Genomic DNA, 27,461 nt, shown 5'->3' with positions numbered 1-27,461 from the left:
TCTGGATCTCTGGTTTGGTAGGTGGTGAGTGATAGTGTTTATCTCCTTCACCCTTGTGCTGGTATCAGGTTCACCAAGAAAGCAGCTCTCTTGCTCATTTCCCTAATTCCTCTGTTGTTTCAGCTCTGGCCTGGGTGAAGTGCACTGGGTCATTTATCTCCTCAGGTCCCACTTTCACCTGAGAAAGAGAAGCAGACTCTCCAATAGGGAATGAAGCCAGCACATGTTAAATGGGATAACCATTATTAGTTTAGAGAGAATTTAATGGCTGTAGACCCTCTTGTAGCCCAAGATGAGTGGGAGCTTGATATTAGAAAGCAAACTCATTATCTGGATATGATTCTGATTTGTTTCTCAGTTCCAGATATGGATTCCTTTCCACTGAGTGGATCTGTTAGCCAATCCAAGAGCAGTTGGTTACCCACCATGGCTGTGTGCCACTATTGCACTTGTGTGAGCATCACTTCAGGGTGTTTGCTTCTGAGTCACTTAGACCTCGAGTTGCTCAGACAGATGGTGGCCACTTTTCCCCCAGTAGCTCATGTGGCACCTTCTAGCACTAGTTGGGCTGTCTGGGAACTGGCTCTCTTCTTATTCTAGCCACGTCTCTCCATGCTTCATACCAACAGCATATGGTGTCTTCAGTGTAGGTCTTACCATTAATGTCTGGTGGCTCATCAAGTGCTCTGACAGAAGTCTGTCTTGTTTTGGGAAACCTTGTAGGTCTCTCTGATCAATAGCTCATTGTGGGTGTTAACTACGTCCTGGTACTGGTAGTTATAGGCTAGTGCCAAGGGAAAAGAAAGAACCAGGCATGATGGCACATGCCATTAGTCCCAGCACTCTAGAGCCCATTGCAGAGCCACAGAATGAGTTCTAGGTCAGCCTGGGCTAGAGTGAGACCCTACCTTGAAAAAAAAAAGTAAAATAATAAAAAACAAAAACAGAACCAAAAAATTTACTTGCTTTTAGCCTGTGTCCATCTCTGCCATGTCACCTGGGAGACTAAGCTTTATTTCTTGCTTTTCCTAGTGAACTGGACTATCACGATGCTGTGAACGTCAATGATCGGTGCCAGAAAATTTGTGACCAGTGGGACAGATTGGGGACACTCACTCAGAAGAGGAGAGAGGCCTTGGAGGTAAAGTCTTGAAGCCATTGGTTAGCATAAAGTCTGTCTTTCTCTCTTTAAATTTTGGTTTTGAGGTAGGTCCTCACTCTAAGCCCAGGCTGACCTGAAACTCACTCTGTGAGTCCCAAGCTGGCCTTGAACTTATTGTGTGATCCTCCTACCTCTGCCTCCCAAGTGCTAGTAGTAAAAAGGTGTGTGCCACCATGCCTGGCCCTGAAGTCTCTTCCTAGAGGCTGTCTCATGAAGTCATTGGTGTTAATTGTGTTTCTCCTTGTGTGGATAAAACTAAACATACTACCTAGTGAATGGAGCTCTAAGGAAAACATGAAGAGTGGGAGAAAGATGGAGACAAGGAAAAATGGTAGCTTTAAGCTGTAACACATCCAAGAGATTATGATCTAAACTCTGTCAAGTAATTATAGCAGATTTCCAGAAGTTCTTTTCTCCCCATAATTGACTGAGTCGAGATTAGAAAAGGTCTGAATTAAGATGTGCACAGAGAAAATAATAGCATACTTGGAAAGAAAAAGATATTGGAAACAAGGCTGGGGATGGAATTTAGTTGGTAGAGTACTCACCTAATGTTGCAGTCAGGTTCACATCATTGGTAGAAATCACCCAACCAAGAGCAGCCTGTAGGAAAAAGAGGTTTATTTTGGCTTACCTACTTGAGGGAAGGCTCTACGATGGTAGGGGAAAATGATGGCATGAGCAGAGGGTGAACATAACCCCCTGGCCCACATAAAGTGGACAACAGAACAGTGTGCCAAACATGGGCAAGAGGGAGCTGGCTATAATACCCATAAGCCCACCCCCAACAATAACACTGCGTCCTGGAGGTGTTAATTCCCAAATCTCCATCAGCTGAGAACCTAGCATCCAGAACACCTAAGTTTATGGTGGACACCTGAATCAAACCACCACACCTAGCATGAATGAATCCCTGTTCCATCCCTAGTACTGCATACACTGGGTGTGGTGGCATGCTCCTGTAATCCCACTTAGGAGGATCAGAAGCTCAGGTAATACTCACCTATACAGCAAGTTAACTAGGTAAGTTTGGGGTGCTGGCTCAAAAAATAAAATAAACTAAGGGTCAGGGGAGATTACTCAGCAGTTAAAGGTGCTTAATTCCAAGTTTGCTGGCCTGAGTTGAATTCTCAATAACCACATGAAGCTTGACACACAAAGTGGTACATGTGTTTGGAGATCACCTGCCATGCAAGAGGCCCTGGTGTACCCATTCTCATGGACACATACACAATCTCATAAATAAATATTTTTTTAAAAAATCTTGGAAATAGAACACAGAAACATTTGGAATTTTACACATGTCAGATAAGGTAATAAGAATGGGTGGCTGAGTGCTAGAGAGATAGCTCAACACTTACAGGTGCTTGCTTGTAAAGCCTAATGACCTGGGTTCAATTCCCCAAAACCCACATAAAGTCAGATGCACAAAGTGGTACATGTGTCTGGAATTCATTTGCAGTAGCAGAAGGCCTTGGGATGTCTATTCATTCTCTCTTCCTCTCTCTCTGAAATAAATACATAAGTAAATAAATAAATATTAAAAGAGTGGATGGCTAGGTTTAATTGTCTAATTGTCTGGGGTTGGGAAGATGGTTCAGTAGTTAAAGGCACTTGCTTACAAATCCTGCTGGTCCAGGTTCAGTTTCCCCAAACTCTTGTTGAATAGTCCCACTTCTACCCACAAACAGACAGATGCACAAAGTGGCTTATGTATCTCGAGTACATTTGCAGCATCATGAGGTCTCTTTTCTCTTTTTATTTCTCTCTTGTTCTCTCCCCCTATCTCCTGTCTCTTATTTCAATAAATACATAAATTGCCTGAGCCAGAGTGAGACCCTATCTTGAGAAAAATGCATAAATTAATTATATATGTTTTTCTTGTTTTTTTGTGTGTGTGCATTGATTCTGTGTCCTGCCACTTTGCTGAAGGAATTTATCACTTCTAGAAGTTTTAGGATAGAGACCTTCAGGTCACTTATTTGTAGGATCATGTCATATGCAAATAGGGGTAACTTTTTTTGTTGCTATTGAAAATGGGACAGCCTCAGTGATTTCTTTCTCTGTATGTTTGTCCTTTTCATACAGAAAGCTACTGGTTTTTTTCTTGTTTTTTTAATGTATAATTTTTTATTGACATCTTCTATACTTACAGACCCTTTCACAGCTCCACTCTCCATCATATCCCCCCCCTCTCTATTAGTCTCTTTTTTATTTTGATGTCATTGTCTTTTTCTCCTTCTATGAGGGTCTTGTGAAGGTATTGCTAGGCACTGCGAGGTCGTGGATATCAAGGCCAATTTCTGTCTTAACAGTTCCATTGTAAAGAGTCCTATCCTTTTTTTAGCTCTTACATTCTTTCCACTACCTCTTGAAATAAATAAATACGTTTCTTTAAAAAAAAAAATGAACGCTGGGCATGGTGGCACACACCTTTAATCCCAGTACATGGGAGGTAGAGGTAGGAGGATCGCCGTGAGTTCAAGGCCAGCCTGAGACTATGTAGTAAATTTCAGGTCAGCCTGGGCTAGAGTGAGACTCTACCTCGAAAAACCAAAACAGAACACCCTGGGTCAGAGTGAGACCCTACTTCAAAAAATCAAAAAAGAGGGCTGGAGAGATGGCTTCGTGGTTAAGTGCTTGCCTGTGAAGCCTAAGGACCCTGGTTCAAGGCTCAATTCCCCAGGACCCATGTTAGCCAGATGCACAAGGGGGCGCACGTGTCTGGAGTTCATTTGCAGTGGCTGGAGGTCCTGGTGCACCCATTCTCTCTCTCTCTCTATCTGCCTCTTTCTCTCTCTCTCTCTCTCTCTGTTGCTCTCAAATAACTAAATAAAAATGAACAACAACCACCAAAAAATCAAAAGAAGAAAGAAAACATACAAACATAATTGTCATTCACAACAAAGACTTGAATGATTCAATGGGGGCAGAAAAACAACACTTTATTGGCTGGAGAGATGGCGTAGCAGTTAAGGCACTTGCCTGCAAAGCCAAAGGACCTAGGTTTGATTTCCTAGGACCCAAGTTAAGCCAGACGCACAAGGTGACACATGCATCTGGAGTTCGTTTGCAATGGCTGGAGGCTCTGGCATGCCCATTCTCTCTCTTTCTCTCTCTGTTTCTCTGCCTTTGTCTCTGTCAAATAAATGAAAATAAAATGTTTTTTTAAAAGTACTTTTACTAAGCTGGGCGTGGTGGCACACGCCTTTAATCCCAGCACTCGGGAGGCAGAGGTAGGAGGATTGCCATGAGTTCAAGGCCACCCTGAGTTGACAGAGTTAATTCCAGGTCAGCCTGGACCAGAGTGAGACCCTACCTCGAAAAACCAAAAAACAAACAAACAAACAAACAAACAAACAAACAAAAAAGTACTTTTACTAACCAAGCATGATGGCATACTCCTGTAATCCCAGCACTTGGGAGGGTGAAGTAGGAGGATTTCAGGTTTGAAGGTAACCTGAACTATGTAGCAAGTTCAAGGCTAGCCTGTACCTTGTCTTAACAGCCACAAAAGAAAAACACTTTACCAACTTTCAGAGTTTTCACCTTGACTCTGATGGATTTATAAATGCTACCATGTTCTAACACATCCACCTAAGGAAAACAATGTTGAGAAGGGCAAGGGGGAGCAGGGATGTGCAGAGTACATGAGAACATGTTTGAATAGAGGGAAAAAAGCATCCTCCAATGGACAACTTGTAGGTAGCAGTGCTTTCCCTGCATGTTCCTCCTCATCTTGACCAGATCATGTGGCTTGACACAGTCCCATTCCACTCTGTTTCCCTTGGACCTTGTGCTTTCATGTGCCCAGAAAGAGAAGAGAGGATCTGTGTGAGTGACATCCTGAATAGCAATTTGAGAGCGCTGAACTCTTGCTTCCCTGGAAAAGCCCCACAGCTTCCCTGCCCTCTATTGACCTCACCATGCAGAAGGCTCCCTGAACTGTTTCCCAGCTCAGCTGGGAAGTTAAAGTCCTTTAACTTACAAAGTCCTGCTTCAACTGAAAGTAGATTACTGTATACCTGTGTGCATCCTCAGTTTCCACCAAGTAATGTGTAATAATTTGAGGTGCTTTAAAAACAAGACTGCTCTGAATGTTATTTAAATACTTATTTGATTTACAAGGCCCTTCAGAAACCCAATCTTTTGAATATTGGTTAATGTAAATGTCAGGTCATAATTTATTGTTATGGAAAACATATTTACATCTGTCTGTGTACCAAGTACAGGTTTGTTTGTTTGTTTGCTTGTTTGTTTGTTTGAGGTAGGTCACACCTGCCCAACTTGTGTACCAGATATTTTTAAATGTGTTTAGCCGGGCGTGGTGGCGCACGCCTTTAATCCCAGCACTCGGGAGGCAGAGGTAGGAGGATCGCCGTGAGTTCAAGGCCACCCTGAGACTGCAGAGTTAATTCCAGGTCAGCCTGGACCAGAGTGAGACCCTACCTCGAAAAACCAAAAAAAAATAATAATAATAATAAATGTGTTTAATCCATTAACAAAACTGGTTTCCATTTACTCTTCAGAGAACAGAGAAATTGCTAGAAACCATTGACCAGCTTCACCTGGAGTTTGCTAAGAGAGCTGCACCCTTCAACAATTGGATGGAGGGGGCCATGGAGGACTTGCAAGATATGTTCATTGTCCACAGCATTGAAGAGATTCAGGTAATAGGACTGTGTTTCCTTACCTTTTATTTAATTTTTATTAGTGCATATTTGTGGTATAAAGCAGTGTGTTTCATAATAACACTTTTGTTCAAGTGTTTGACTATATCCACTTTCCATTACCCTCTGCTGCCAGTGCTCTTGCTCTTCTCAAATAAACCCCTTCTCCTTTCCTGCCATGTGTATCTGTGTGTGTGTGTGTGTGTGTGTGTGTGTGTGTGTGGTGGGGAATCAATGTGTAGTCTAGTCTTACATACGAAAGAAGGAAATGTGATATTTGTCTTTCTGGGTCTGTCTTATTTTGCTTAATATATTCACCTCCAAATCCGCCCAGTTTCCTGAAAACTGCATATTTTCAGTCTTCTTTATGGCTGAATAAAATTCCATTGTATGCATTAACCATATTTTTTTATCCATTCATCTGTTGAGGGACACCTATGCAGTAAACATAAATGTCACTCAGTCATGCACTAGAGATTGCTACTTCAACATTAATTTCTGTTATTTCTCTTTGTTTTATTCTGTTATGAATAAATATGTATTCAGGCATGCTGTCAAACATGTATAATCTCAGCCCTTGATAGGCTGAGGCAGGAGGATGTCAATCTCAAGACCACTCTGGATAGCCAGTTCCAAGCCAGCCTGAAATCCTGTCTCAAAGATAAATAAATGAATAGATAAATGAATATTTTACTAAGAAACATGTAACTAGAAGCCCAAATTCCTTCAAACCTTAGCTCAAAAATATGTTAGTCTTTGCATTGACTAAATTAACATCAAATACTAGTGGAACTTTCAAAATGGGTCTCTTCTTTTAAAACCAGTGCTGAACAATTGAACCAAAAAGAGGTCCATTCTTTTGGAATCCTTTATAGGAAGTTACAAGTTTATTGATCACAAATCTGAGAACTTTTTGCAAAATGTGTGCATGTAACTATTGATTTAGAGCTACATTTTCCAGATCATACAACATAAACCCTGAAATAATACCTTCTGTCTCCTACCAAACCCAAGTCCTGCTTATTATTTCTTCTAGAACCTCAAATAAACTTGTAAATAAGACTTATGTGTGGTGATATGAAGGAGGAAGTACTATTAAATATGTAGGACCCAATATATTCAAAGCTTTTTTCACAGTGAGATTGGTTTAATAGAACACTATCAGAAAATCCTTTTGCAATTATTTTTACTATGACGTCAACAAATCATCAGAAAGAATCCCAATAACAAAAAAAAAAAAAAGCCAAGTGTGGTGGCTCATGCCTTTAATTCCAGTGCTCAGGAGGCAGAGATAGGAGGATCACCATGAGTTCAAAGCCACCCTGAGACTACATAGTGAATTCCAGGTCAGCCTGGGGCTAGAGTGATACCCTACCACAAAAAAAAAAAAAAAAGAATCTCAATAAAGAGGAGGTACTGGAGCCTACCTACCCATCAAGGAGCTGTCGAGGTTTGCCCTTTGGGTACCTGAAGAACACATCACAGACAGTGCTCAACTTATACTGCTTCATTTCGGGATTTTTCAACTTTATGATGGTGCACAAAGTGATGCACACTTAGCAAAAACCATACTTTAAAATTAGAATTGATCTTTTCCTGGGGTACTAATAGGTGGTATGAGCTCTATCTCAATGTTGAGTGGCAACAGCTTGTCAGGCACATAGTCACAAGGGCCAATAACCGAAACTACAGTGTGCCTTGTTGCTAAGATGTGATGTCGGGTAGGCAGGTGCATCAAAGGTGCTGCTTTCCACTTAAACTAGTTACGCTTGTGATGAGTTTTTCAGGACAAAACCTCACTCCCTGTCAATTGTGGAACAAGGGGACTTTCTTACACATTACCATTGTCATCTGAAGGAGGCTGTCAGCATTTCTTGCACACCCTCCAAAACACAGGCTAACAGCCTAAAAACATTTATTTTGGAGTAACTGGGAGTCACACTGTGCTTTAGTGGAAGGTCTTCTGGCAGCTGTGTGCTTCTAGGCCTGAAGTGAACAGTGGCTTTGTGCTCAGGCCTGGTCTATGGACCAGGAAGTCTCAGCAGCTGAGATGACAGAGGTTCAAGGAGGAGGTCTTATCAATGCAGGTTCAAAGCCTCCAGGACAGCAACTGGTTTCCATGGCCTTTCTTTCTGAGGAGTAGAGTTGGTCTTCCCAGTTGTTGTTACTATTGATATATCTATATCTATCTATCTATGTGTATATCTATGTCTATTTTGCTGTGATGGTTTGATGCTGGGGATTGAACTCAAGGTCTTGGTCATGTTAGGTTAGGCAGTGTTCTACCACTGAGCCACATGTCCGTTCCCCCACCTGCCCCCACCCTTGTAAATAAGGCAGCAGGTGATAGGGGCTTTTGATGAACTACAAAGGAAAACCTGGATATAAGGAAGGGTAGCCAAGCCCTATTCCTTGGCAGAACATAAGACTGAAAAAATAATGGTACTGGCAAGGTGGTGTATGCCTGTAAAATCAACACTCAGGAGAGAGAGAGAGAGGCAAGAGGATCAGAAATTCAAGGTTACCCTCTGTTACATATCGAATTTGAGGATAGCTAAGCTACATGACACAACTCTGACTCAAAAAAGAAAGAAAATTAATTTTTAAGAAATATTTTCTATTTGCAATGTTGACAAGGAGAGAGAGAGAGAAAGAGAGAATGGGCACACCAAGGCTTCTTGCCACTGCAAATGAACTCCAGATATGCATGCCACTTTGTGCATCCTGCTTTATGTGGGTACTAGCAAATCAAACCCAGGCTGCCAAGGTTTGCAAGCAAGTGCCTTTAACTGAGCCATCTCTCCAGCCCAAAATTTATGTTTTAAGACTCTAAGATTACTAGGCATAAGTTAAGCAGTATTCTTCTTCTGTCTTCAAGGTACTTAACTTCTAAGTACCAAAGCACTTTGGCAAAATATCCATGTTTGCTTTTCTCCAGGGATGCCTACAGTTATACAGACGTTCATACATGTATAGAAAGGAGGACTGAAGTCTATAAAGACCCTAAGAGGCTAGGCATAATGGCACACACTTGTGATCCTTGCATCTGGAATGTGAGGCAGGAAGATCACAAGTTCAAAGCCAGCTTGGGCTACATGAAACCCTATTTTTAAAAAGTAAAAATAAGCTAAGCAATGTAACATACATTTTAAATTTAGCATGGTGAAGGTGGAGGTAAGAGAACTGCTATGAGTTCAAGGCCAGCCTGGGGTAGAATGAGACCCTCGCTTAAAACAAACAAACAACAACAACAAAAAAAAAAACAGCAAAAATAGGGCTAGGGAGATGGTGTCATGGATAAATGCTTGTTATGCCTGTGTGAGTACTTGAGTTTTGATTTCCAGAATCCATGTGAAAGCAGGCTTGTATTATGGGAGGCAGAGACTGAAGAATTTCCTGGAAGCTTGTAGAACAGTTAGCCTGGTGAATAAAGCAGTGGACAGTGAGAGACCTTTCCTCAAGCAAGGCAGAACACAAAGACCAAAGTTGTACTCTGATCTCCATATGTGCTTTCACTCACGTACATGAACATACCACCCCAAAAATACATACACACATAGATAAGAAGATAGTTGGCACTAATGTTGAGTTGGTTCTGCCCCTGTTCTCTGGTGTAGAGTCTGATCACTGCGCACGAGCAGTTCAAGGCCACGCTGCCCGAGGCTGATGGGGAGCGGCAGTCCATCCTGGCCATCCAGAATGAGGTGGAGAAGGTGATCCAGAGCTACAGCATCAGGGTCAGCTCGAGCAACCCATATAGCACAGTCACCATGGACGAGCTCCGCAACAGGTGGGACAAGGTGAGGGGCCGCAGGCTGGCTGAGGAATGAGAGTGGCCTCCTTGAAACGGTTCAGGGGAGAAGACAACACCTTGTGGATTCAGGGTGACTCTCTAATCCAGCATCCCCATAAGGATTTTCCTACTTCAAGATTTTTACAGGAAAAATGTGCTCAACTTTCAGTGTTGCTTGGTGGCCTCTGCGGTTTGTAGAGAAAGAAAATAAATACTATTTTCCTGAAGGAAAATACTATAAATTCTGGCCAAAAAAAAAAAAAATCAGTACAGATTATAATGCTATCAGGAAGATCCCTTTTAAAGTTTCTATTAGCTGGGCATGGTGAACCAGGCCTATAATGTCAGCACTAGGGAGGCTGAGGCTGAAAGACCATGAGTTCCAAGTCAGTTTAGGCCTTATAGTGAGACTCTTTCTGAAAACAAAAAACAAAAAGCTCAGTGTAGCTCAGTGGTAGAGCACTTGCCTAGCACAAAAGGGCTCTTAGGTTGAATCCCTAGTACCTGTAAAACAAAACAAAAATCAAATTCTGGTGGCATCAGCTTGAAATGGGCATATCCCATGGTCTCACTCTAGCCCAGGCTGACCTGGAATTCACTATGTAGTCTCAGGCTGGCCTTGAACTCACTCAATCCTCCTACCTCTGTCTCCCAAGTGCTGGGATTAAAGGCGTGAGCTACCATGCCCAGCTAAAATGAACTTTTTTTCCCCTTCAGTTAGTTATTAAGTAAATTAGCCACATGGGTTTTCTTGTAAAGAGACAACAAACAATATTGTCTTCAGCAGAAGTTTTAATGCTGCAGACTCTTTCTTTACTATGCATTCAAAGAGAACTGAAGCACAGCACTCCTCCGTGTCACCAGCGCTCCTTTGGGATGGGAAGTGTGGAGAACAGGTGCCATGCCCCGGTGCTCCACTGCTGCAGGCTCAGAGCTGATGGGCCCAGCCCGGCTGCCTGGTGGATCTCTTCTGATAATCAATGTACTTTTTAAGGTGGGCTAGCTCCATTCTGGTGATACAGGCCTGTAATCCCACCTACTTTGGGAGGTCAAGGCAGAAGGCCAAAATTGAGGTCACTTTGGGTTACAGAGTGAGATCAGGGCTAACTTGAGCAACTTATGGAAATCCAGTCTCAACATATAAGATGGAGGAAAGAAGGGCTAGGTTCAGAGTCAAGTCTTAGGTTCAGTCCCCAGAACCAAGTAAATGAAGTTAGGCTACAGTAAGCACATTTCAAAGCATATCTAAAATGGGCATAGTGGATTACATTGGGGGGGCAGGGATTGAGATTGGGCTTTGCTCTAGCCCTGGCTGACCTGGAATTCACTATATAGTCTCAGACTGGCCTTGAACTCTCAGTAATCTTCCTACCTCGGCCTCCCATGTGCTGGGATTAAAGGCATGCACTACCATGCCAAGTTTGGATTCTACTTTTTAAAAAATATATATTTTATTTTTATTTATTTGAGAAAGAGAGAGAGAGAGAGAATGGGCACACCAGGACCTCCAGCCACTGCAAACAAACTCCAGATGCATGTACCACCTTGTGCATCTGGCTTATGTGGGCTCTGGGGAATTGAACCTGGGTCTTTTGGCTTTGCAGACAAGCACCTTAACCACTAAGCCATCTCTCTACCCTGAATTACACTTTTAATTTCAGTACTCAGGAGTCTGAGGTAGGTGGATCAATATGAGTTTGAGGCCAGCCTGGGCTACAGAGTTTGTTCCAGGTTAGCCTATGTCAGTCTTCTAGGCATCCAGGTTCACAGATTTTACTGTGGACCTGCTTGGTGCTACAGAGTGATGAGAACTCTTGATAGAGGAGTGACAGTGTCTTTAATACAGGCTACTAAGTGCCCTGGACTCAGCTTTCCTTTTGGGAGAAAGTTGGTGGCACTAGATGACAGAGCTGAGATCCTAGAGTAAGAAACTCTTTCTGCCCTCTAGCCCTCTTTCCCCATCCCTCCAAGCCCCCATTCCTCCCACTCCAAACTCCTATGTTGGCCTGAAAGCTCATCCTGGGGTCATGCCTATGAAACCTGAGCTGGCATCTCACCCTGTTGTCCTTGGGCTCTAACAGGTGAAGCAGCTGGTGCCTGTCCGGGATCAGTCTCTGCAGGAGGAGCTGGCTCGCCAGCATGCTAATGAGCGCCTGAGGCGCCAGTTTGCCGCACAGGCCAATGCCATTGGGCCCTGGATCCAGAACAAGATGGAGGTAGGTGGCATTCTTCCTAGAGTCTTGCTTGTCCCTGGAAGTCAGAACTGAGCACATTCCCTGCATGGTCACTGTCTGCCTCACTTAGTCCATTGTCACTTTGGACTTGGTCTTGCTAGCCCCTAGGCTGTCACGGACTTGCACTTGGACACAGCTTGGTGTAAGCGGAGAAGTGCGCTAAGGGGACATGGGGATGCCCTTACTTCCATTCTTCTCATTAAAGAAAGTGATGAGGCTGCTCCTGTTTTGGCCTCTGCAGGAGCTATGTTTTGAAACCATCCATTCCTTAAGAGGACAAGTGAAAATCCATGCAAACTTTATGTTTCTCTAGAACATTCAAGGAAGAATGGTCTCAGAATGACTCTAAGAATCTACTTGATTTTATCAGAAAATCCAGGAGATATTTCTCTCTCTCTCTCTCTCTCTCTCTGTCTGTCTCTCTCTCTCTCTCTCTCTCTCTCTCTCCGTGTGTGTGTGTGTGTGTGTGTGTGTGTGTGTGTGTGTGTCTTTTGGGATAAAAAAATAAGATTAAAAAATACGTTAAGAACTTCCCCCAGTGTTCTAATTCCTGTTTGGCAGCTCTACTCACACAGCCAAGCCCCAGCCTCCCCCAGCAGAGGAACAGGGTGGCAGCTGTGTCATGAAGGTGACCTCTGCCCTTCGGGACCCTTTCCTTGACCCTGTTGGTTTCCACTTTGAATCCTGCTTGGCTTCTTCCATTCTCAAGACAGACATGACCCAGACTTTGTTTCATCCCAGTCCCATTATCTGGGAACATCTTGTGCCTTGGGCTGATCCCTGATATGAGTCCTGTGACACAGAGTGAGAAGCTTGCTCACTGTTTGTCCCCGTGTTCCCCCCACGTGCCTCCCCAGGAGATTGCCCGCAGCTCCATCCAGATCACTGGGGCCCTGGAGGACCAGATGAACCAGCTGAAGCAGTATGAGCACAACATCATCAACTACAAGAATAACATCGACAAGCTGGAGGGAGACCACCAGCTCATCCAGGAGGCCCTGGTCTTCGACAACAAGCATACCAACTACACCATGGAGGTACCGCAGCCTCGTGAACTGCTCCTTACTGCTATCTGTGACTTTGTCACCACCTCAGGGGGTTTTCTGCATTCATGTGTCTCTCTTTGTTCCTGTTAAATTCCGCAAGTTTGAATGTTAGGGATTTTTAAGCCTTTCCAGTTAGTATATATGAAAAAGCAGTGTGAATTGTATGATGTATGAATTGTTGATTGTATTAGCGATGTTATTATTACCACCACGATGAATCCATTATACTTCTTTGGAGACAGTGTCAGAAATTAGACTGTCTTCACTTTTAAAAATATTAAGCCGGGCGTGGTGGTGCACACCTTAATCCCAGCACTCAGGAAGTGAAGTACAGGTAGGAGGATCACCATGAGTTCAAGGCCACCCTGAGACTACATAGTTAATTCCAGGTCAGCCTGGACCACAGTGAGACCCTACCTCGGAAAACCAAAAATAATAATAATTTTTATTTATTTTTTTGTTTTTTAATTAGTTTTGTACTCAGTGAATACAGTCAAGTTGGTACCATTGTTGGCCTCCTCCCTGTCCTCTGCCCTCCCCCTGGCCCCTCCTTGTTGAGGTAGATAGCTCATGCATTGTGGGGTTAGCCCTCAGTTATGGGTAGGAGGAAATGTCTCTGTGTATCATGACCCAACATGTGGCTCTGGCATTCTTTCTGCCCCCTCTTCCACATGTTTCCCTGAGCCATGTTGGGTTCATTTTAGATCTGCTTCAGTGATGAGGTCTTGGGAGCCTCTGTGTCTCTGGATATCTAATTAGTAGGAGTTGATTGTTCCCTGTGTTGATCTCCTTCACCCTTGTGCTGGTACCAGGTTCACCAAAAAAAAAAATAGCACCCTTGCTTGTTTTGCCAATTATTCTTAGTTTCAGCTGGGGTCCTTTTGAGGTATGATGGGGTGGTTCTCTTTTTAGGATCTGTGTCTATCTGAAAAATAGAAGCAGATTCTCTGACAGAGAGTAAAGTTAGCACCAGATAAATGGGATGACCATTATTTTTCAGAGAGCATTTAATAGGTGTAGGCCCTCTTATAGCCAATGATTGATGGTAGCTTAACAATGGAGAGTGGGTTCATTTTTGGATCTGGTTCCAACTTGCTTCCCAGCTCCAGCTATGGGTTCCATTCCACTGAGTGGGCCAGTTAGCCAATTCAAGAGCAGTTGGTTTCCCACCATGGCTGTGCACCACTATTGCACTTGTGTGAGCATCACGACAGGTTATTTGCTGCTAAGTATGTTAGACCATATGTTGCTTGGACAAATATTGGTCATTTTCCCCTAGTTGCCCATGTAGAACCTTCTGGCACTAGACTCGCTGACTGTCTGGGAACTGATTCTCTTCCAGCTTCCAGCCATGTCACTCCATGTCACGTGTCAACCACATATGGTATCTTCAGCAGTAGGACATTTCCACTAACCTTTGGTGGGTCATCAAGTACTCTGACAGCAATCTGTCATTCTTTTAGGAAACCTTGTAGGTCTTGCTGATCAAAAGCTCATTGTGGATGATAGCCACTTGCTGGTACTAGGAGTTACAGGTCAGTGCCCATGAAGAGAAGGAAGAAAAAGATAAGTATAAAAGAGTTAGAGAGGGCTAGAGAGATGGCTTAGCACTCGCCTGTGAAGCCTAAGGACCCTGGTTCAAGGCTCAATTCCCCAGGATCCACGTTAGCCAGATGCACAAGGGGACGCATGCATCTGGAGTTCATTTACAGTGGCTGGAGGCCCTGGTGCACCCATTTGCTCTCTTTCTATCTGCCTCTTTCTCTGTCTGTCACTTTCAAATAAATAAATAAAAGTAATAATAACAAAAGAGTTAGAGAGAAGAGAAAGAGAAAGTAGAAGATTAAGGTCAGTCTTCATCATACCATCTCCAGGGCCTGTGACTCAGGTGTTCCCTCTAAGGGCCTGAAGGTTCAACCATTTGGTCTATCTTTTAGGATGTAGAATTTTATGGTACCATTGTTGTTTGAGGCCATATTTGTGTTCCCCAGCCCCTCCCTTACCTTCACCTCTCTCCCTACCCACTCTATTGTTTAGTCCTCAAGATGCTTGCTGGGTATGTCAGCATCTTGGGTAGATTCAGGGTAGGTGCTGTAGATGAGTGAGACTATGCAGTGAATAGCTTTCTGTGATTGGGTGAGTTCACTGAGAATGATCTGTTTCAGGCTCAACCATTTTTCTTCAGATTTCATTGTGTCATTTTTCCTTACTGCTGTGTAGAATTCCATCGTGTTGATGTACCACATCTTTGTTATCCATTCGTCTAATGATGGACATCTGGGTTGATCCCAGCTCTTAGCTATTATGAATTGAGCAGCTATAAACATGGTTGAGAAAATCTCTCTGGACTAAGGCTTGGAGGTTTTGGGGTAGATGCCCAGTAAGGGAATAACTGTTGGTAACTCTATATAGTCATCTTTTTTTAGTAGTCTCCATATTGCTTTCCAAAGTGGTTGTACCATTTTACATTCCCACCAACAGTGGATGAGAGTTCCTATTTCTCCACATCCTCACCAGCATTTATTTTCATTTGATTTTTTAATGTTTGCTATCTTTACTGGAGTAAGGTAGAATCTCATAGTTGTTTTAATTTGCATTTCCCTGATGATTAGGGATGATGAATATTTTCTTTTTTTTTTAATTTTTATTAACATTTTCCATGATTATAAAATATATCCCATGGTGATTCCCTCCCTCCCCACCCCCACACTTTCCCATTTGAAATTCCATTGATGAACATTTTCTTAAGTGTGTGTTTGCCACTTGTATTTCTTCCTCTGTGAACTGCCTGTCCAGTTCCTTGACTCATTTTGTGAGTGGGTTGTTTGACTTTTTATTGTTTAGGTTTTTGAGTTCTTTGTAGATCTAGAGATTAGGCCTCGGTCAGTTGGATATTCTGCAAATATTTTCTCCCATTCTGTGGGTAGTCTATTGGCTTTGTCTGTGAAGAAACTCTTCAGCTTCATAAGATCCCATTGGTTGAGTGACTGTTTAAGATCCTATGCTACTGGGGTTTTGTTCAGGAAGTCTTTTCCCATTCCTATATTATGGAAAGTTCCTCCTATATTTTCTTCCAGTGGTAGCCAAGTTTCCTATCTTATATTGAGGTCTTTGATCCATTTTGACTTGAGTGTTGTGCATAGTGAGATGGGAGGATCAAGTTTCAATTTCCTGCATATAGTTATCCAGTTTGTCCAGCACCATTTGTTGAATACGCTGCCTTTTTTCTAGCCTGTATTGTTAGGGCCTTTGTCAAATATCAAGTAGCTGTACTTGCTTGACCCAAAGTATAGGTCCTCAATTCTATTCCATTGGTCTATACTACTGCTTTTATGCCAGTACCATGCTGTTTTGTTAAAATTATTTTTTGTTCATTTTTATTTATTTATTGGAAAGTGACAGAGAGAGAAAGAGGCAGATAGAGAGAGAGAGAGAGAATGGGCGCATCAGGGCTTCCAGCCACTGCAAACGAACTCCAGACACATGCACCCCCTTGTGCATCTGGCTAACATGGGTCCTGGAGAATCAAGCCTTGAACCGAGGTCCTTAGGCTTCACAGGCAAGCACTTAACCACTAAGCCATCTCTCCAGCCCCCATGCTGTTTTTATTACTACGGCTTTGTAATATAGCTTTAGATCAAGTATGGTGATGCCTCCAGAGGTATTTCTTTTGCTGAGTATATGTTGGATAACTGAGGCCTTATGCCTTTATGTATGAATTTTGAGGTCATTTTTTTTCCTATCTGTGAAGAACAATGTTGGCATTTTAATTGGAATTGCATTAAATCTGTATATTGCCTTTGGTAGGATTGCCATTTTCACACTGTTAATTCTGCCTATCCAGGAGCATGGGAGGTCTTTCCATTTTTCTCAAGTCCTCCTCAATTGCTTTTTTGAGTGTTTTTATGTTTTTGTTGTATAGCTCTTTCACTTTCTTGGTTAACGTTATTCCAAGGTATTTTAAATATTTTAAAAAATGTTTTTATTAGGGTACACCAGGGCCTCTTGCCACTGCAAACAAAAGCCAGAGACATATACCACTTTGTGCATCTGGCTTTATATGGGTACTGGGGAATTGATCCTGGGCTGGCAGGCTTTGCATGGAAGTGCCTTTACCCATTGAACCATCTCCCCACACCCTACTTTTTTTTACTTTGAGACAGGGTCTCATGTACCCAAAGTGACCTCAAACTCATTATGCAGTCAAAGATGATCTTAAGTAGCCTTCTGATCATCCTGTCTCCATCTCCCAAGTGCCCAGTTTTATTTTTTATTAGGTTTTAAAAACTAGAATACAAAGTAAAAGCATCCCCACTTCTACCAGTTTGATCTCCCTGGGAACTGGCAGGTGTAACCCAGAGCCCATCCTACTACTTAGGAAGTAGGAAGGCATCTTTTGCAAATAGACTACATATTGTATATTTGATCTACACATGTTAGCATGTTAGCTGGAGATATAGTTCAGTGTCGGAGCACTTGTCTAGTACTATGGATGGGACCCTAGACTTAGTCCCTTGGATTGTGATATATATTGTATGTATGTGTTAAAATACAAAGTCCATTTTGTAGATTTTCACTTTTTGAACTCTATGAAGTACATCCTACTACATAATCTTATAAAAAATGAAAATGTAGGCTTTTGTTTTAAGTATAGGAAGATCTACAGCAAGCCCTACTTACTCACTGCTTATTTGGACTGCCTCTTCTTTGTGAAAATGAAGAGGCAAAGTTGACATGTTAGAGTCCTTGAGCTGATCATTCACACTTTTCCTTGGCAGCACATTCGTGTTGGATGGGAGCTGTTGCTGACTACAATCGCCAGAACCATCAATGAAGTGGAGACCCAGATCTTGACGCGAGATGCAAAGGGTATCACCCAGGAGCAAATGAATGAGTTCAGAGCCTCCTTCAACCACTTCGACAGGGTACCACTCTCTCTCTAACATTTCTGAAAACACTAACCAGTGTATCTGCATGTATGCCTCACTTTGAGTCTTATTTATTTATTCTTTAACTTATTTTAATTTTTTATACCCCCAAAAGTTTATAGGAAAACTGATTGAATAATATCAAAAGAAACTAGCCACTAAATCAAGACACACTAGGTGAAATTAAGTCTGGGCTTTTGTTCTGTTTTATACAGACCCTTTAACAAATGCACTGCAGATAATATTAAAACATGAGTATTTCATGAGAAAGAATTTTTTTATTATTTTTAGAGAAAGCAAGAGAGAGAAACACAGAGGGAGAGAATTTGAATGCCAGGGCCTCAGCCACTGCAATTGAACTCCAGACTCTTACACCACCTAGTGGGCATGTGCAACCTTGAGCTTGCCTCACCTTTGTGCATCTGGTTTACGTGGGATCTGGAGAGTTGAACATGGGTCCTTAGGCTTTACAGGCAAGTGCCTTAACTGCTAAGCCATCTCTCTAGCCCAAGAAAGTATATTTTTAAAAAATATTTTACTTATTTGAGAAAGAGGTAGGGGTAGAGAGAGAGATCATAGAATGGGCCTGCCAGGCCCTCCTGCCATTGTAGAGAAACTCCAAACACCTAAGCCATTTTGTGTATCTGGCTTTACATGGGTACTGGGTAATTGGACTCAGGTCATTAGGCTTTACAAGAAAGTGCCTTTAACTATTTAGCTATCTTTCCAGCCCTATTCTGTGTTTTGAAAATATATTCTTGCCAGGTGTGGTGGTGCATGCCTTTAATCCCAGCACTTGAGAGGCAGAGGTAGGAGGATTGCCATGAGTTTGAGGCCATCCTGAGACTACATAGTGAATTCCAGGTCAGCCTAGTCTAGAGTAAAACCCTACCTTGAAAACCCTATATGTATGTGTTGTATATGTATATGTATCTGTATATGTGTGTGTGTGTATGAATATATAACGTATATTCTTAAGAAAACATGGTAATTCAGCCATTTTCTAAAGACTTAAGTATAAAACTCTGATGTACTTTTTCTTAACAAATGTTTAGGTAAAGCACTTGATGGAAATGCAAATCTACTCTTTCAACATTTAAAACTCACCTTTCTCTTTTAATTAAAAAAATCACTCCTGGTATGTTTTAAGGAAAATGTGCTAAGTAAAAATGGTAGTAATTTTTATATTGAAGTCATATAAAGAGTTAAGTACTATTTGTACTTACAAAATGTTAACTGGTATTTAAATTTAAATAATTTTAAGTTAAACAAATTATTTACTATATATCTTCTTTTACTAATCACATGACTAAAAGTAAATTTCACAGTCACATTCCAATACATTCTATTACTTTACACGTGATCCAGTTTATGATTTGCAAGTAATAGTAAATACTCCTTAACATGCCTTCAGGTTAATTATGTTTACTAAGAAGTTCAGAAATGGGTTTTGGGTTGGGAGCTAAGAGGTGTAAGTAAAGTGTAGAAACTTTTGCATGGTGTCAGCACAACTTTGCTATGCAAAAATACACTTTAAACAATGACATTCATCCATTGAAGTCTTACACGGAGGAGAAGGATTGATTCTGGTACCTGTACAAGTCCACTTCACTTGTTGAAGGTATCTCTCACACACTGGGACTATCATGTAGGGAAAGCACTTTGATTTGAATACAAGGTGGTACTTTTTGCAGCAGGGTACCAAAGTAAGACAGAGTAGACCTTGCCAAATTTAAGTTCACTTCTTTAAACACTGAAAACAAGGTTTTCTTGGTGTATATTGAGGAGAGGGGTTAGGGGTGTAGTTGTACCTTGCTTCATGCTGTCATTAAATAGTAAGGTAGGGAATATATGGAGGGATATGGATGGAGAGATTCCTCCAGTAGACGTCACAGGTACTGAATATCTTAGAGCATGCACGGCTGTGCTTCCAGAAAATCACATGAACATGTCACATGTTTTAAAAAGTGAACTGGAGTTGGGCGTGGTGGTGCACACCTTTAATCCCAGCACTTGGGAGGCAGAGGTAGAAGGATTGCCATGAGTTTGAGGCCAGCCTGAGACTACATGGTGGATTCCAGGTCAGCTTGGACTAGAGTGAAACCCTACCTCGAGAAAAAAAAAAAAAAAAAAAAAGTGAACTGGGAGTGAAGATGGGGGGAAGGGAGAGGAGTTGAGCAGAGGATCAGAAGGGTGAAAGATGAAGGAAGAGGGGCAGGAACCTCTGGGCTCAGGGACCAGAATGATGAGAATGAATAAAAGGATAGGTGTGAGAGAACTTTGTGAGCTTAATGCTAGGATTCAAAGGCTATGGGAGATGGACAGGTTATAAATGGCCTGGCAATTCCAAACTGTAAGGACACAGGAGATGAGGTGCTCATGAGCCATCACAGCAAAGCCCTCTCCCCACTTTCCCCAGCAGTGAGAGTCTAGTCCTGGGATTTAGGGCTGAAGTCTAGAGGAGTTTACCACAAAATGATTCCCTCTGGTGAGTGACAATCTGGAGAGAAAGGGAGAAGGGTAGTATAGTATTTATAGTCCAGGCATGCCTAGAGTAGGATGGCCATGGACTAATTAATTACTTTATTTAAAGGAGGTGCAAGAGACAAAGCAAGGGAAGTTGGCATCAGTAAGGCAGAGAGCATAACTGTAATGTGTGGCTGAGCAAACCTGGCAGTGGGAAGGGCTAGGCATGTGGGTCTGAGAGCTGAAACATGTTGTTTCTGATCATAGGAAACAGCTGCTAACATTAACTTTCCACACTGTCCATTTCCTAGATGAACAAAAATAAATGGCATGCTAATATATTTATATTGATGCTCAATATTACCTGGCCTCCTTGGATTAGTGACTTTTCTTATTGCTGTAACAAAATACCTGACAGAAGTAACTTAGGAAAGGAAGGGTTATTCTGACTCACAGTTTCATGGTACGGTCCATCACAGTGGGGAAAGAATGGTGGCAGGAGCTTGGGGCAACTGGTCACATTGCACCCGGTCAGGAAGCACACAGGGATGGGAAGTTACTATTCACTTTCTCCTTTTCTTGAAGTGATGTGACACAGTTAGGATATCTCCTCTTACCTCAATTAATCTAATCTAGAAACTTCCTCGAGGCAAGTGCAGAGGTTTGTTTTCATGGTGATTCTAAATCCCATCAAATTAGTAAGATCAACCATCATACCCCTCAAACCTCCCCCCCCCAGGCAGGTTTTCAGAGCTCCAATTTTTTTAAATTTTATTTTTTTTTATTTATTTGAGAGAGGGAAAGAGGCACAGAGAGAGAATGGGCATGCCAGGGCTTCCAGCCTCTGCAAATGAACTCCAGATGTGTGCACCCCCTTGTGCATCTGGCTTATGTGGATCCTGGAGAATCGAACCTGGGTCCTTTGGCTTTGAAGGCAAGAACCTTAATCGCTAAGCCATTTCTTCAGCCCCCAGAGCTCCATCTTTACCTGGTGTGTCTCAGTAGGGGAAGCTGTGTTCTGTATGCATAGTCTTGTACTCTGCTGTTGGTTGACCCTTATTGGACTTTTTAGGAGAAAGTTAGCCCACCACCCAGATGATATCATTGCATTTGGGTTCAACATCACAAGAATGGTTCTGGAATGGCTGCCCAATTGTTTCAGCTTTAGAAAGCTCTCATTTTAGAGGAATTTCACAGCTGATCACTAGCTAGGGCCTTTGAGAGCTTTTTTTCAGAATGTTTGCAGGATGATCTATTATCAGGAGGTGGCAGTAGTGAGCTCCTGAAAGGCTCCTTTTGCTGCCTTTGTGTTTGTTTGTTTGTTTTTTTGTTTTTTGTTTTTTAAGGTAGGGTCTCACTCTGGTCCAGGCTGACCTGGAATTAACTCTGTCATTTCAGGGTGGCCTCGAACTCACTGCAATCCTCCTACCTCTGCCTCCCGAGTGCTGGGATTAAAGGCGTGCGCCACCACGCCCGGCTGTTGCTGCCTTCTTTAATGTGGTTTCCTCCTGTCATTTTAAGAAGTCTTTATAGCACCTGTTGTTTTTTTTCTTTTCCTTTCCTTTTATCTTATTTCATTTTATTTTTGTGGTGTGGGGGGCAGGGGGAATAATCAAACCCAGAACCTCACACATACTAGGTAATCCTGTATTTCCCACTGAGTTCAGACCATCTACCTCTTTTCAGAGGCTCTGTTTTTCCTGTTAGAGGTGACCTCTGTGATCTTGGGATGGCTCAAGGGTGCCCTTTCCTCACTTCACTGCTCACTTAGTCAAGCATAGCTGTCTTGGTTCCTAACATCACTCTTTGGCCTTTTCATTTGCAACAGAGGAAGAATGGCCTGATGGATCATGAGGATTTCAGAGCCTGCCTTATTTCCATGGGTTATGACTTGGTAAGACACAAGTTAAAATTGTACTAAGGTTTATAGGAAACAATAAGCTTAATGTGAGGTAGTACGTTTGAGATTGTTTTTTATTTCTACTTCATCAGATGATAGTTTTGAAGGTCTGCCTAGTAGTATATAAAACAATTTTATAGACACAAAACATTTTATTCATTAACTGGTTAGATTTTTTTTTTCTAGTGATAGAATCAAGGACATGGTGACTTTAAAAAGCTTTATTGATAGCCAGGTGTGGTGGCACATGCCTTTAATCCCGGCACTCAGGAGGCTGAGGTAGAAAGATCGCCATGAGTTCAAGGCCACCCTGAGACTACAATAGTGAATTCCAAGTCATCCTGGGCTGGAGTGAGAACCTACCCTGAAAAACAACAACAACAAAAAACTTTATTGGGCTGGAGAGATGGCTTAGTGGTTAAGCGCTTGCCTGTGAAGCCTAAGGACCCCAGTTCGAGGCTCAGTTCCCCAGGTCCCACGTTAGCCAGATGCACAAGGGGGCGCATGCTTCTGGAATTCGTTTGCAGTGGCTGGAAGCCCTGGCGCGCCCATTCTCTCTCTCTCCCTCTATCTGTCTTTCTCTCTGTGTCTGTCGCTCTCAAATAAATAAATAAATAGACAAAAAAATTAAAAAAAAACTTTATTGATATAATTTACCTACCACAGGTAACTTAAAGTATACACTTCAATGGCATTTAATATCCTGGACTTTTAAGGTGTGTTTTCCTTTAATATTGTAGAAAGAGAAAGGTTTTTAGTAATAAATCAACTAATAGAAAGCAACATTTCTAGGCCAGATATGGTGGCGCACGCCTTTAAATCCAGCACTTGGGAGGCAGAGGTAGGTGGATTGCCATGAGTTCGAGGCCACCCTGAGACTACATAGTGAGTTTCAGGTCAGCCTGGGCTAGAGTGAGACCCTACTTCGAAAAACCAAAAACAAAAGGACACTTCTTATGGGCTGTGATACCTCAGTACACCTACTCTTCTCTGTTACCCTGGATGAATTATTTAAGTCGGGGTGTTAGTATGTAGCCCAAGAGAGCCTTGAACTCAACTCTGCCCTCCTGCATCAGCCTCTGAAGTGCTAGGATTACAGGAATACACCATGTCACTCCACTATTTCTTTTCCTAGGTAAGGTCTCACTCTAGCCCAGGCTGGCCTAGCACTCATTCTGTAGTCCCAGGCTGGCCTTGAACTCACAGTGATCACCCTACCTCAGCCTCTCAAGTGCTAGGATACAGGTGTGCACCACCCTGCCCGACTGGTTTATTTTTATTCATTTACTTGTTTATCTTGCACAGCTGGGCATGGAGCTCAGAGCCTTGAACATTTTAGTAAAGTGCCTACCAGTGAGCCACACTCCAGCCTTTAATAAGTATTGTAAATATGGCCTGTTGTGATTTCTCCAGCAGTTTAGGTCCCTTGGGGACCCTCCACCCTTGGTGCTGAGGTCCAAACCCAGGGCCTTCTGTTTACCCACTGAGCTAACTTCCCAATACCTCCTCCAGGAATTTAAAATTAAGTCCTGAACACATCTCAGAACTGCCTTCCTATTTAGCAATGCCATTTTGTTCACTTGCAATCCAAGAAAAGGGCCAGCTGTGGCTTTGAGTTACTCGTCCTAGTAATGGAATATGACCAGGAAGACAGCGTGGCTCTGAGAGGATAGAATTCTGACATGGAGGGGCTCCTGGCTTGTTTTAAAGTTGTTTGATTATAATGAACTCAAGTCCTCCACAAAGGGAGCCTTTCCAGAGAACTGGAGGGAACCATCTGCAGAATTAGTTAAGTTTCGAGACTTTAGAAGTCTTAATGTCTTTTTGCCACCCTGCCTTAGGGGGAAGCTGAATTTGCCCGCATTATGACCCTGGTTGACCCCAATGGACAAGGCACAGTCACCTTCCAGTCCTTCATTGACTTCATGACTAGAGAGACGGCTGACACTGACACTGCCGAGCAGGTCATCGCTTCCTTCCGAATCCTGGCTTCTGATAAGGTCTGTACTTGTGGCTTTTCTTCTATTCTAGCAATCCACTGCTATACCATTTTTGGAGAGGGGGAGGAAATCAGTGGATTGCTAATAAAAACCATTCTCATACTAGTAAATTGTGTATGAAATCAACACTAAATTTGGAAAGCAGGTGTTTTATTCCTAGTATCTGTGTTCAAACCACATGCTGAGTTTTATAAGATGGACCAATTGTGTTAATTTTGTAGAAGTGTGCGTGTGTTACTGATTTGACCATTTTATATTAGGGGTTGTTAGGTGTGATTTAAAAAGGAAAGAATGACACAGTTCAGTTGTTATAGAACATGGAACCTTACCCTGTGGATAAGTCACCCTGCCTTTGTGTCCACCCATTAGAACAATACATAGCCAAATGGCTCATTAAAAAACAAAAACAAAAGAAAAACAGAGCTGGGTGTGGTGGTGCATTTCTTTAATCCTAGCATTTGGGAGGCAGAGGTAGGAGGATTGCTATGAGTTCAAGGCCATCCTGAGACTACAAAGTTAATTCCAGGTCAGCCTGGGCCAGAGTGAGACCCTACCTCAGGGAAAAAAAAAAAAAAAAAAATAGCAGAACTTTCATTATAGCCTCAAAATTAATAAAAATTTAACTGCAAGTTAAGAATTTTTCAAGTTTTATCCCCCCCCAAAGAAAAATCAGTATGTTTAAATTCAACTGGGATAAGATTATTCTACCCCTTATTCTGACATTTAAGCAGCCATGTTTATTACATATTTACATGTAAAAGTCACCTGTCTCAAAAATAATAGCAAGTCTGTTTTAAAATGATTATTCATCAAAATTGGGAGTGGGGAGAGCTGGACACATGGCACTTACCTGTAATCCCAGCACTTGGGAGGTGTGGGCAGGAGATTTAATAGTTTACGACTAGTCTCAGCTACATAGTGAGTTTGAGGCACCCTGTGACATATGAGACCTTCTCTCAAAACAGCAAAACCAGGCTGGAAAGATGGCTTAGCAGTTAAGGTGTTTGTCTTCAAAGCCAAATGATTCGAGTTCAAATCTCCAGATATACAAGGCAGCGCATGCATCTGAAGTTCGTTTGCAGTGGTGGAGGCCCTGGTACACCCATTCTCCCTCTCTCTCCCTCTCTCTCTCTCTCTCTCTCTCTCTCTCTCTCTCTCATTCTCTGACTCTTTCTCCATCTCAAATAAATAAATAAATATTAAAAAAAAAAAACAGCAAAACCAAAACAAATCAACACTGAGGGGAGATATTGCAAGTGACTTTGCAGGTAATAAACCACAACTCATCTAACCCCACCATAGGATTTCCAATATAAATTAAAGTATGATAGGTGTAGTTTGCTTAATTGACTGTTATTAGCCATTCTGTTTTACAAGAATTGTCCTATCCCTTATTTGAAAATTTTTTTGCATGTGCACATGTGTGATGTGTGGTGTATGTATGTGTGTATGTATGTTCTTATGTGTATGGGTAAATATGTCTGTGTGTGCAAGTGTGTACATATGAAGGCCAGAAATTGACATCAGGTGTCATCCTTAGTTTTTGAGACACGTTCTTCGTTCTTTCATTTAATCCCAGATCACCAATTCAGCTCGACACTAGCCAGCACCCTGGGAATGTGCCTGCCTCTGTCTCCCTAGCTCTGGGATTCTAGGCACGCTCCATATAGCATCTTCCATGCTTGCTGAGGATGCACAGCCGTCCTCATGCTCGCATGGCAACACTTTACATACCCAGCCATCTCTCCAGTTCATCGTTTTCTATAAAGCTCTGTCCTTAAATGACAGTCTTATTTGCTTTTGAGAGATCTTTTTCTTCCATGACTTTTTCAGTTTTCTAATAAGCAAAGTAAACTGTGTACATTTTCTAAAAGCACATATGGTACATTCATTTTTGTATTTAAGTAAATATACCAGTTACATGCAATCAAATGGCCCATGTTTTCCTCAGTGCTTGGTGTAAGTTATCTGCATCTACCTATCAGGTATGAAATTTAGGTCATGGGCTGGAGAGATGGCATAGTGGTTAAGCGCTTGCCTGTGAAGCCTAAGGACCCCAGTTTGAGGCTCGGTTCCCCAGGTCCCACGTTAGCCAGATGCACAAGGGGGCGCACACGTCTGGAGTTCGTTTGCAGAGGCTGGAAGCCCTGGCGCGCCCATTCTCTCTCTCTCCCTCTGTCTTTCTCTCTGTGTCTGTCGCTCTCAAATAAATAAATAAAATTTAAAAAAAATAAAAATTAAAAAAAAAGATATTTAGGTCATAATGTTTATCACCCACATTGTCTCTCTGAGAAATTCTGGTGATCTCGCCTTTTATTTATATATCTGTGTGCATATTCATGTGTGAGTATGAGCTCATGAGTGTTTAGGCCAGAGGACAACCACTGGTGGTGTTCTGTGGAAATGCCATCTACATTTTTTGAGACAGGATCTGTCACTGGCCTGGCACTTGCTAGTCACTGGCCGGCCAGTGAGCTCCAGGGAGCCTATCATTGCCTCATCAGTACTGGAGTCGGAAGCACATGTTTCCACACCCAGCGTGTAATGTAATGTAGGTTCTGGGTCTTTAGGCAGGGCAGGCACTTTATCAGCTGAGCTATTTCCTAGTCTGGTGATAATTCTCGATAATTCTCCATTTGCCTTTACTAAGCATACCGAATTTCCTCCTGGCTAAAAAGCCAGCCACTTTATAGGTCCCAGCTTGTTCTTCTGGTACTGTGTCTAGTAGACTTCTTGCCTTTAATCCTTGCAAATGCAAGAACTGTGTAAATACTGAGATTTTTTTAAATATATATTTTATTTATTTATTTATTTGAGAGACAGAAAGAGGCAGAGAGAGAGAGGGAGAGGGAGACATTGCAAATGAACTCCAGAAACATGCACCCCTTGTGCATATCATTTATGTGGGTCCTGGAGAATCGAACCAGGATCCTTTGGCTTTGCAGGCAAATGCCTTGAGTGCTAAGCCATCTCTGCAACCACCCTGAGATGGCTTATGATTCATATTTTCTGCAATTAACTTTGTACCCTGTGTCTGTCTTTCCAGCCCTACATCTTGGCGGAGGAGCTGCGCCGTGAGCTGCCCCCAGATCAGGCCCAGTACTGCATCAAGAGAATGCCTCCCTACCCTGGGCCCGGCAGTGTGCCTGGTGCCCTAGACTACACTGCCTTCTCTTCTGCGCTCTACGGGGAGAGTGACCTCTGATGCAGACGTGTCTGTAATCCTTGATCAGAACGCAATAAAAGAGGAAGTCAAAGTTTA

General features: G+C 42.4%; 1 protein-coding gene across 2 annotated transcripts in view; it reads left to right on the top strand.

Annotated features, from left to right (window-relative positions):
* Positions 1-27,461, top strand: part of Actn2 (actinin alpha 2) — a 94,905-nt gene extending 67,444 nt beyond the window's left edge. For both annotated transcript variants that reach the window (XM_004662191.3, XM_045152452.1), the window contains 9 exons: positions 1,033-1,141; positions 5,692-5,832; positions 9,450-9,632; positions 11,707-11,841; positions 12,717-12,896; positions 17,684-17,830; positions 22,128-22,193; positions 24,041-24,199; positions 27,246-27,461. In XM_004662191.3, the coding sequence (XP_004662248.1) occupies positions 1,033-1,141; positions 5,692-5,832; positions 9,450-9,632; positions 11,707-11,841; positions 12,717-12,896; positions 17,684-17,830; positions 22,128-22,193; positions 24,041-24,199; positions 27,246-27,404 (1,279 nt within the window). In that variant the 3' untranslated portion in view covers positions 27,405-27,461. The remainder of the gene's footprint in view (positions 1-1,032; positions 1,142-5,691; positions 5,833-9,449; positions 9,633-11,706; positions 11,842-12,716; positions 12,897-17,683; positions 17,831-22,127; positions 22,194-24,040; positions 24,200-27,245) is intronic.

Source organism: Jaculus jaculus, chromosome 6 (assembly GCF_020740685.1).
Source record: "Jaculus jaculus isolate mJacJac1 chromosome 6, mJacJac1.mat.Y.cur, whole genome shotgun sequence".
In the NCBI taxonomy this organism is placed as follows: domain Eukaryota; kingdom Metazoa; phylum Chordata; class Mammalia; order Rodentia; family Dipodidae; genus Jaculus; species Jaculus jaculus.
The sequence above is the reverse complement of the archived record's forward strand: the minus strand, read 5'-3'. Positions and strand labels throughout refer to the sequence as shown.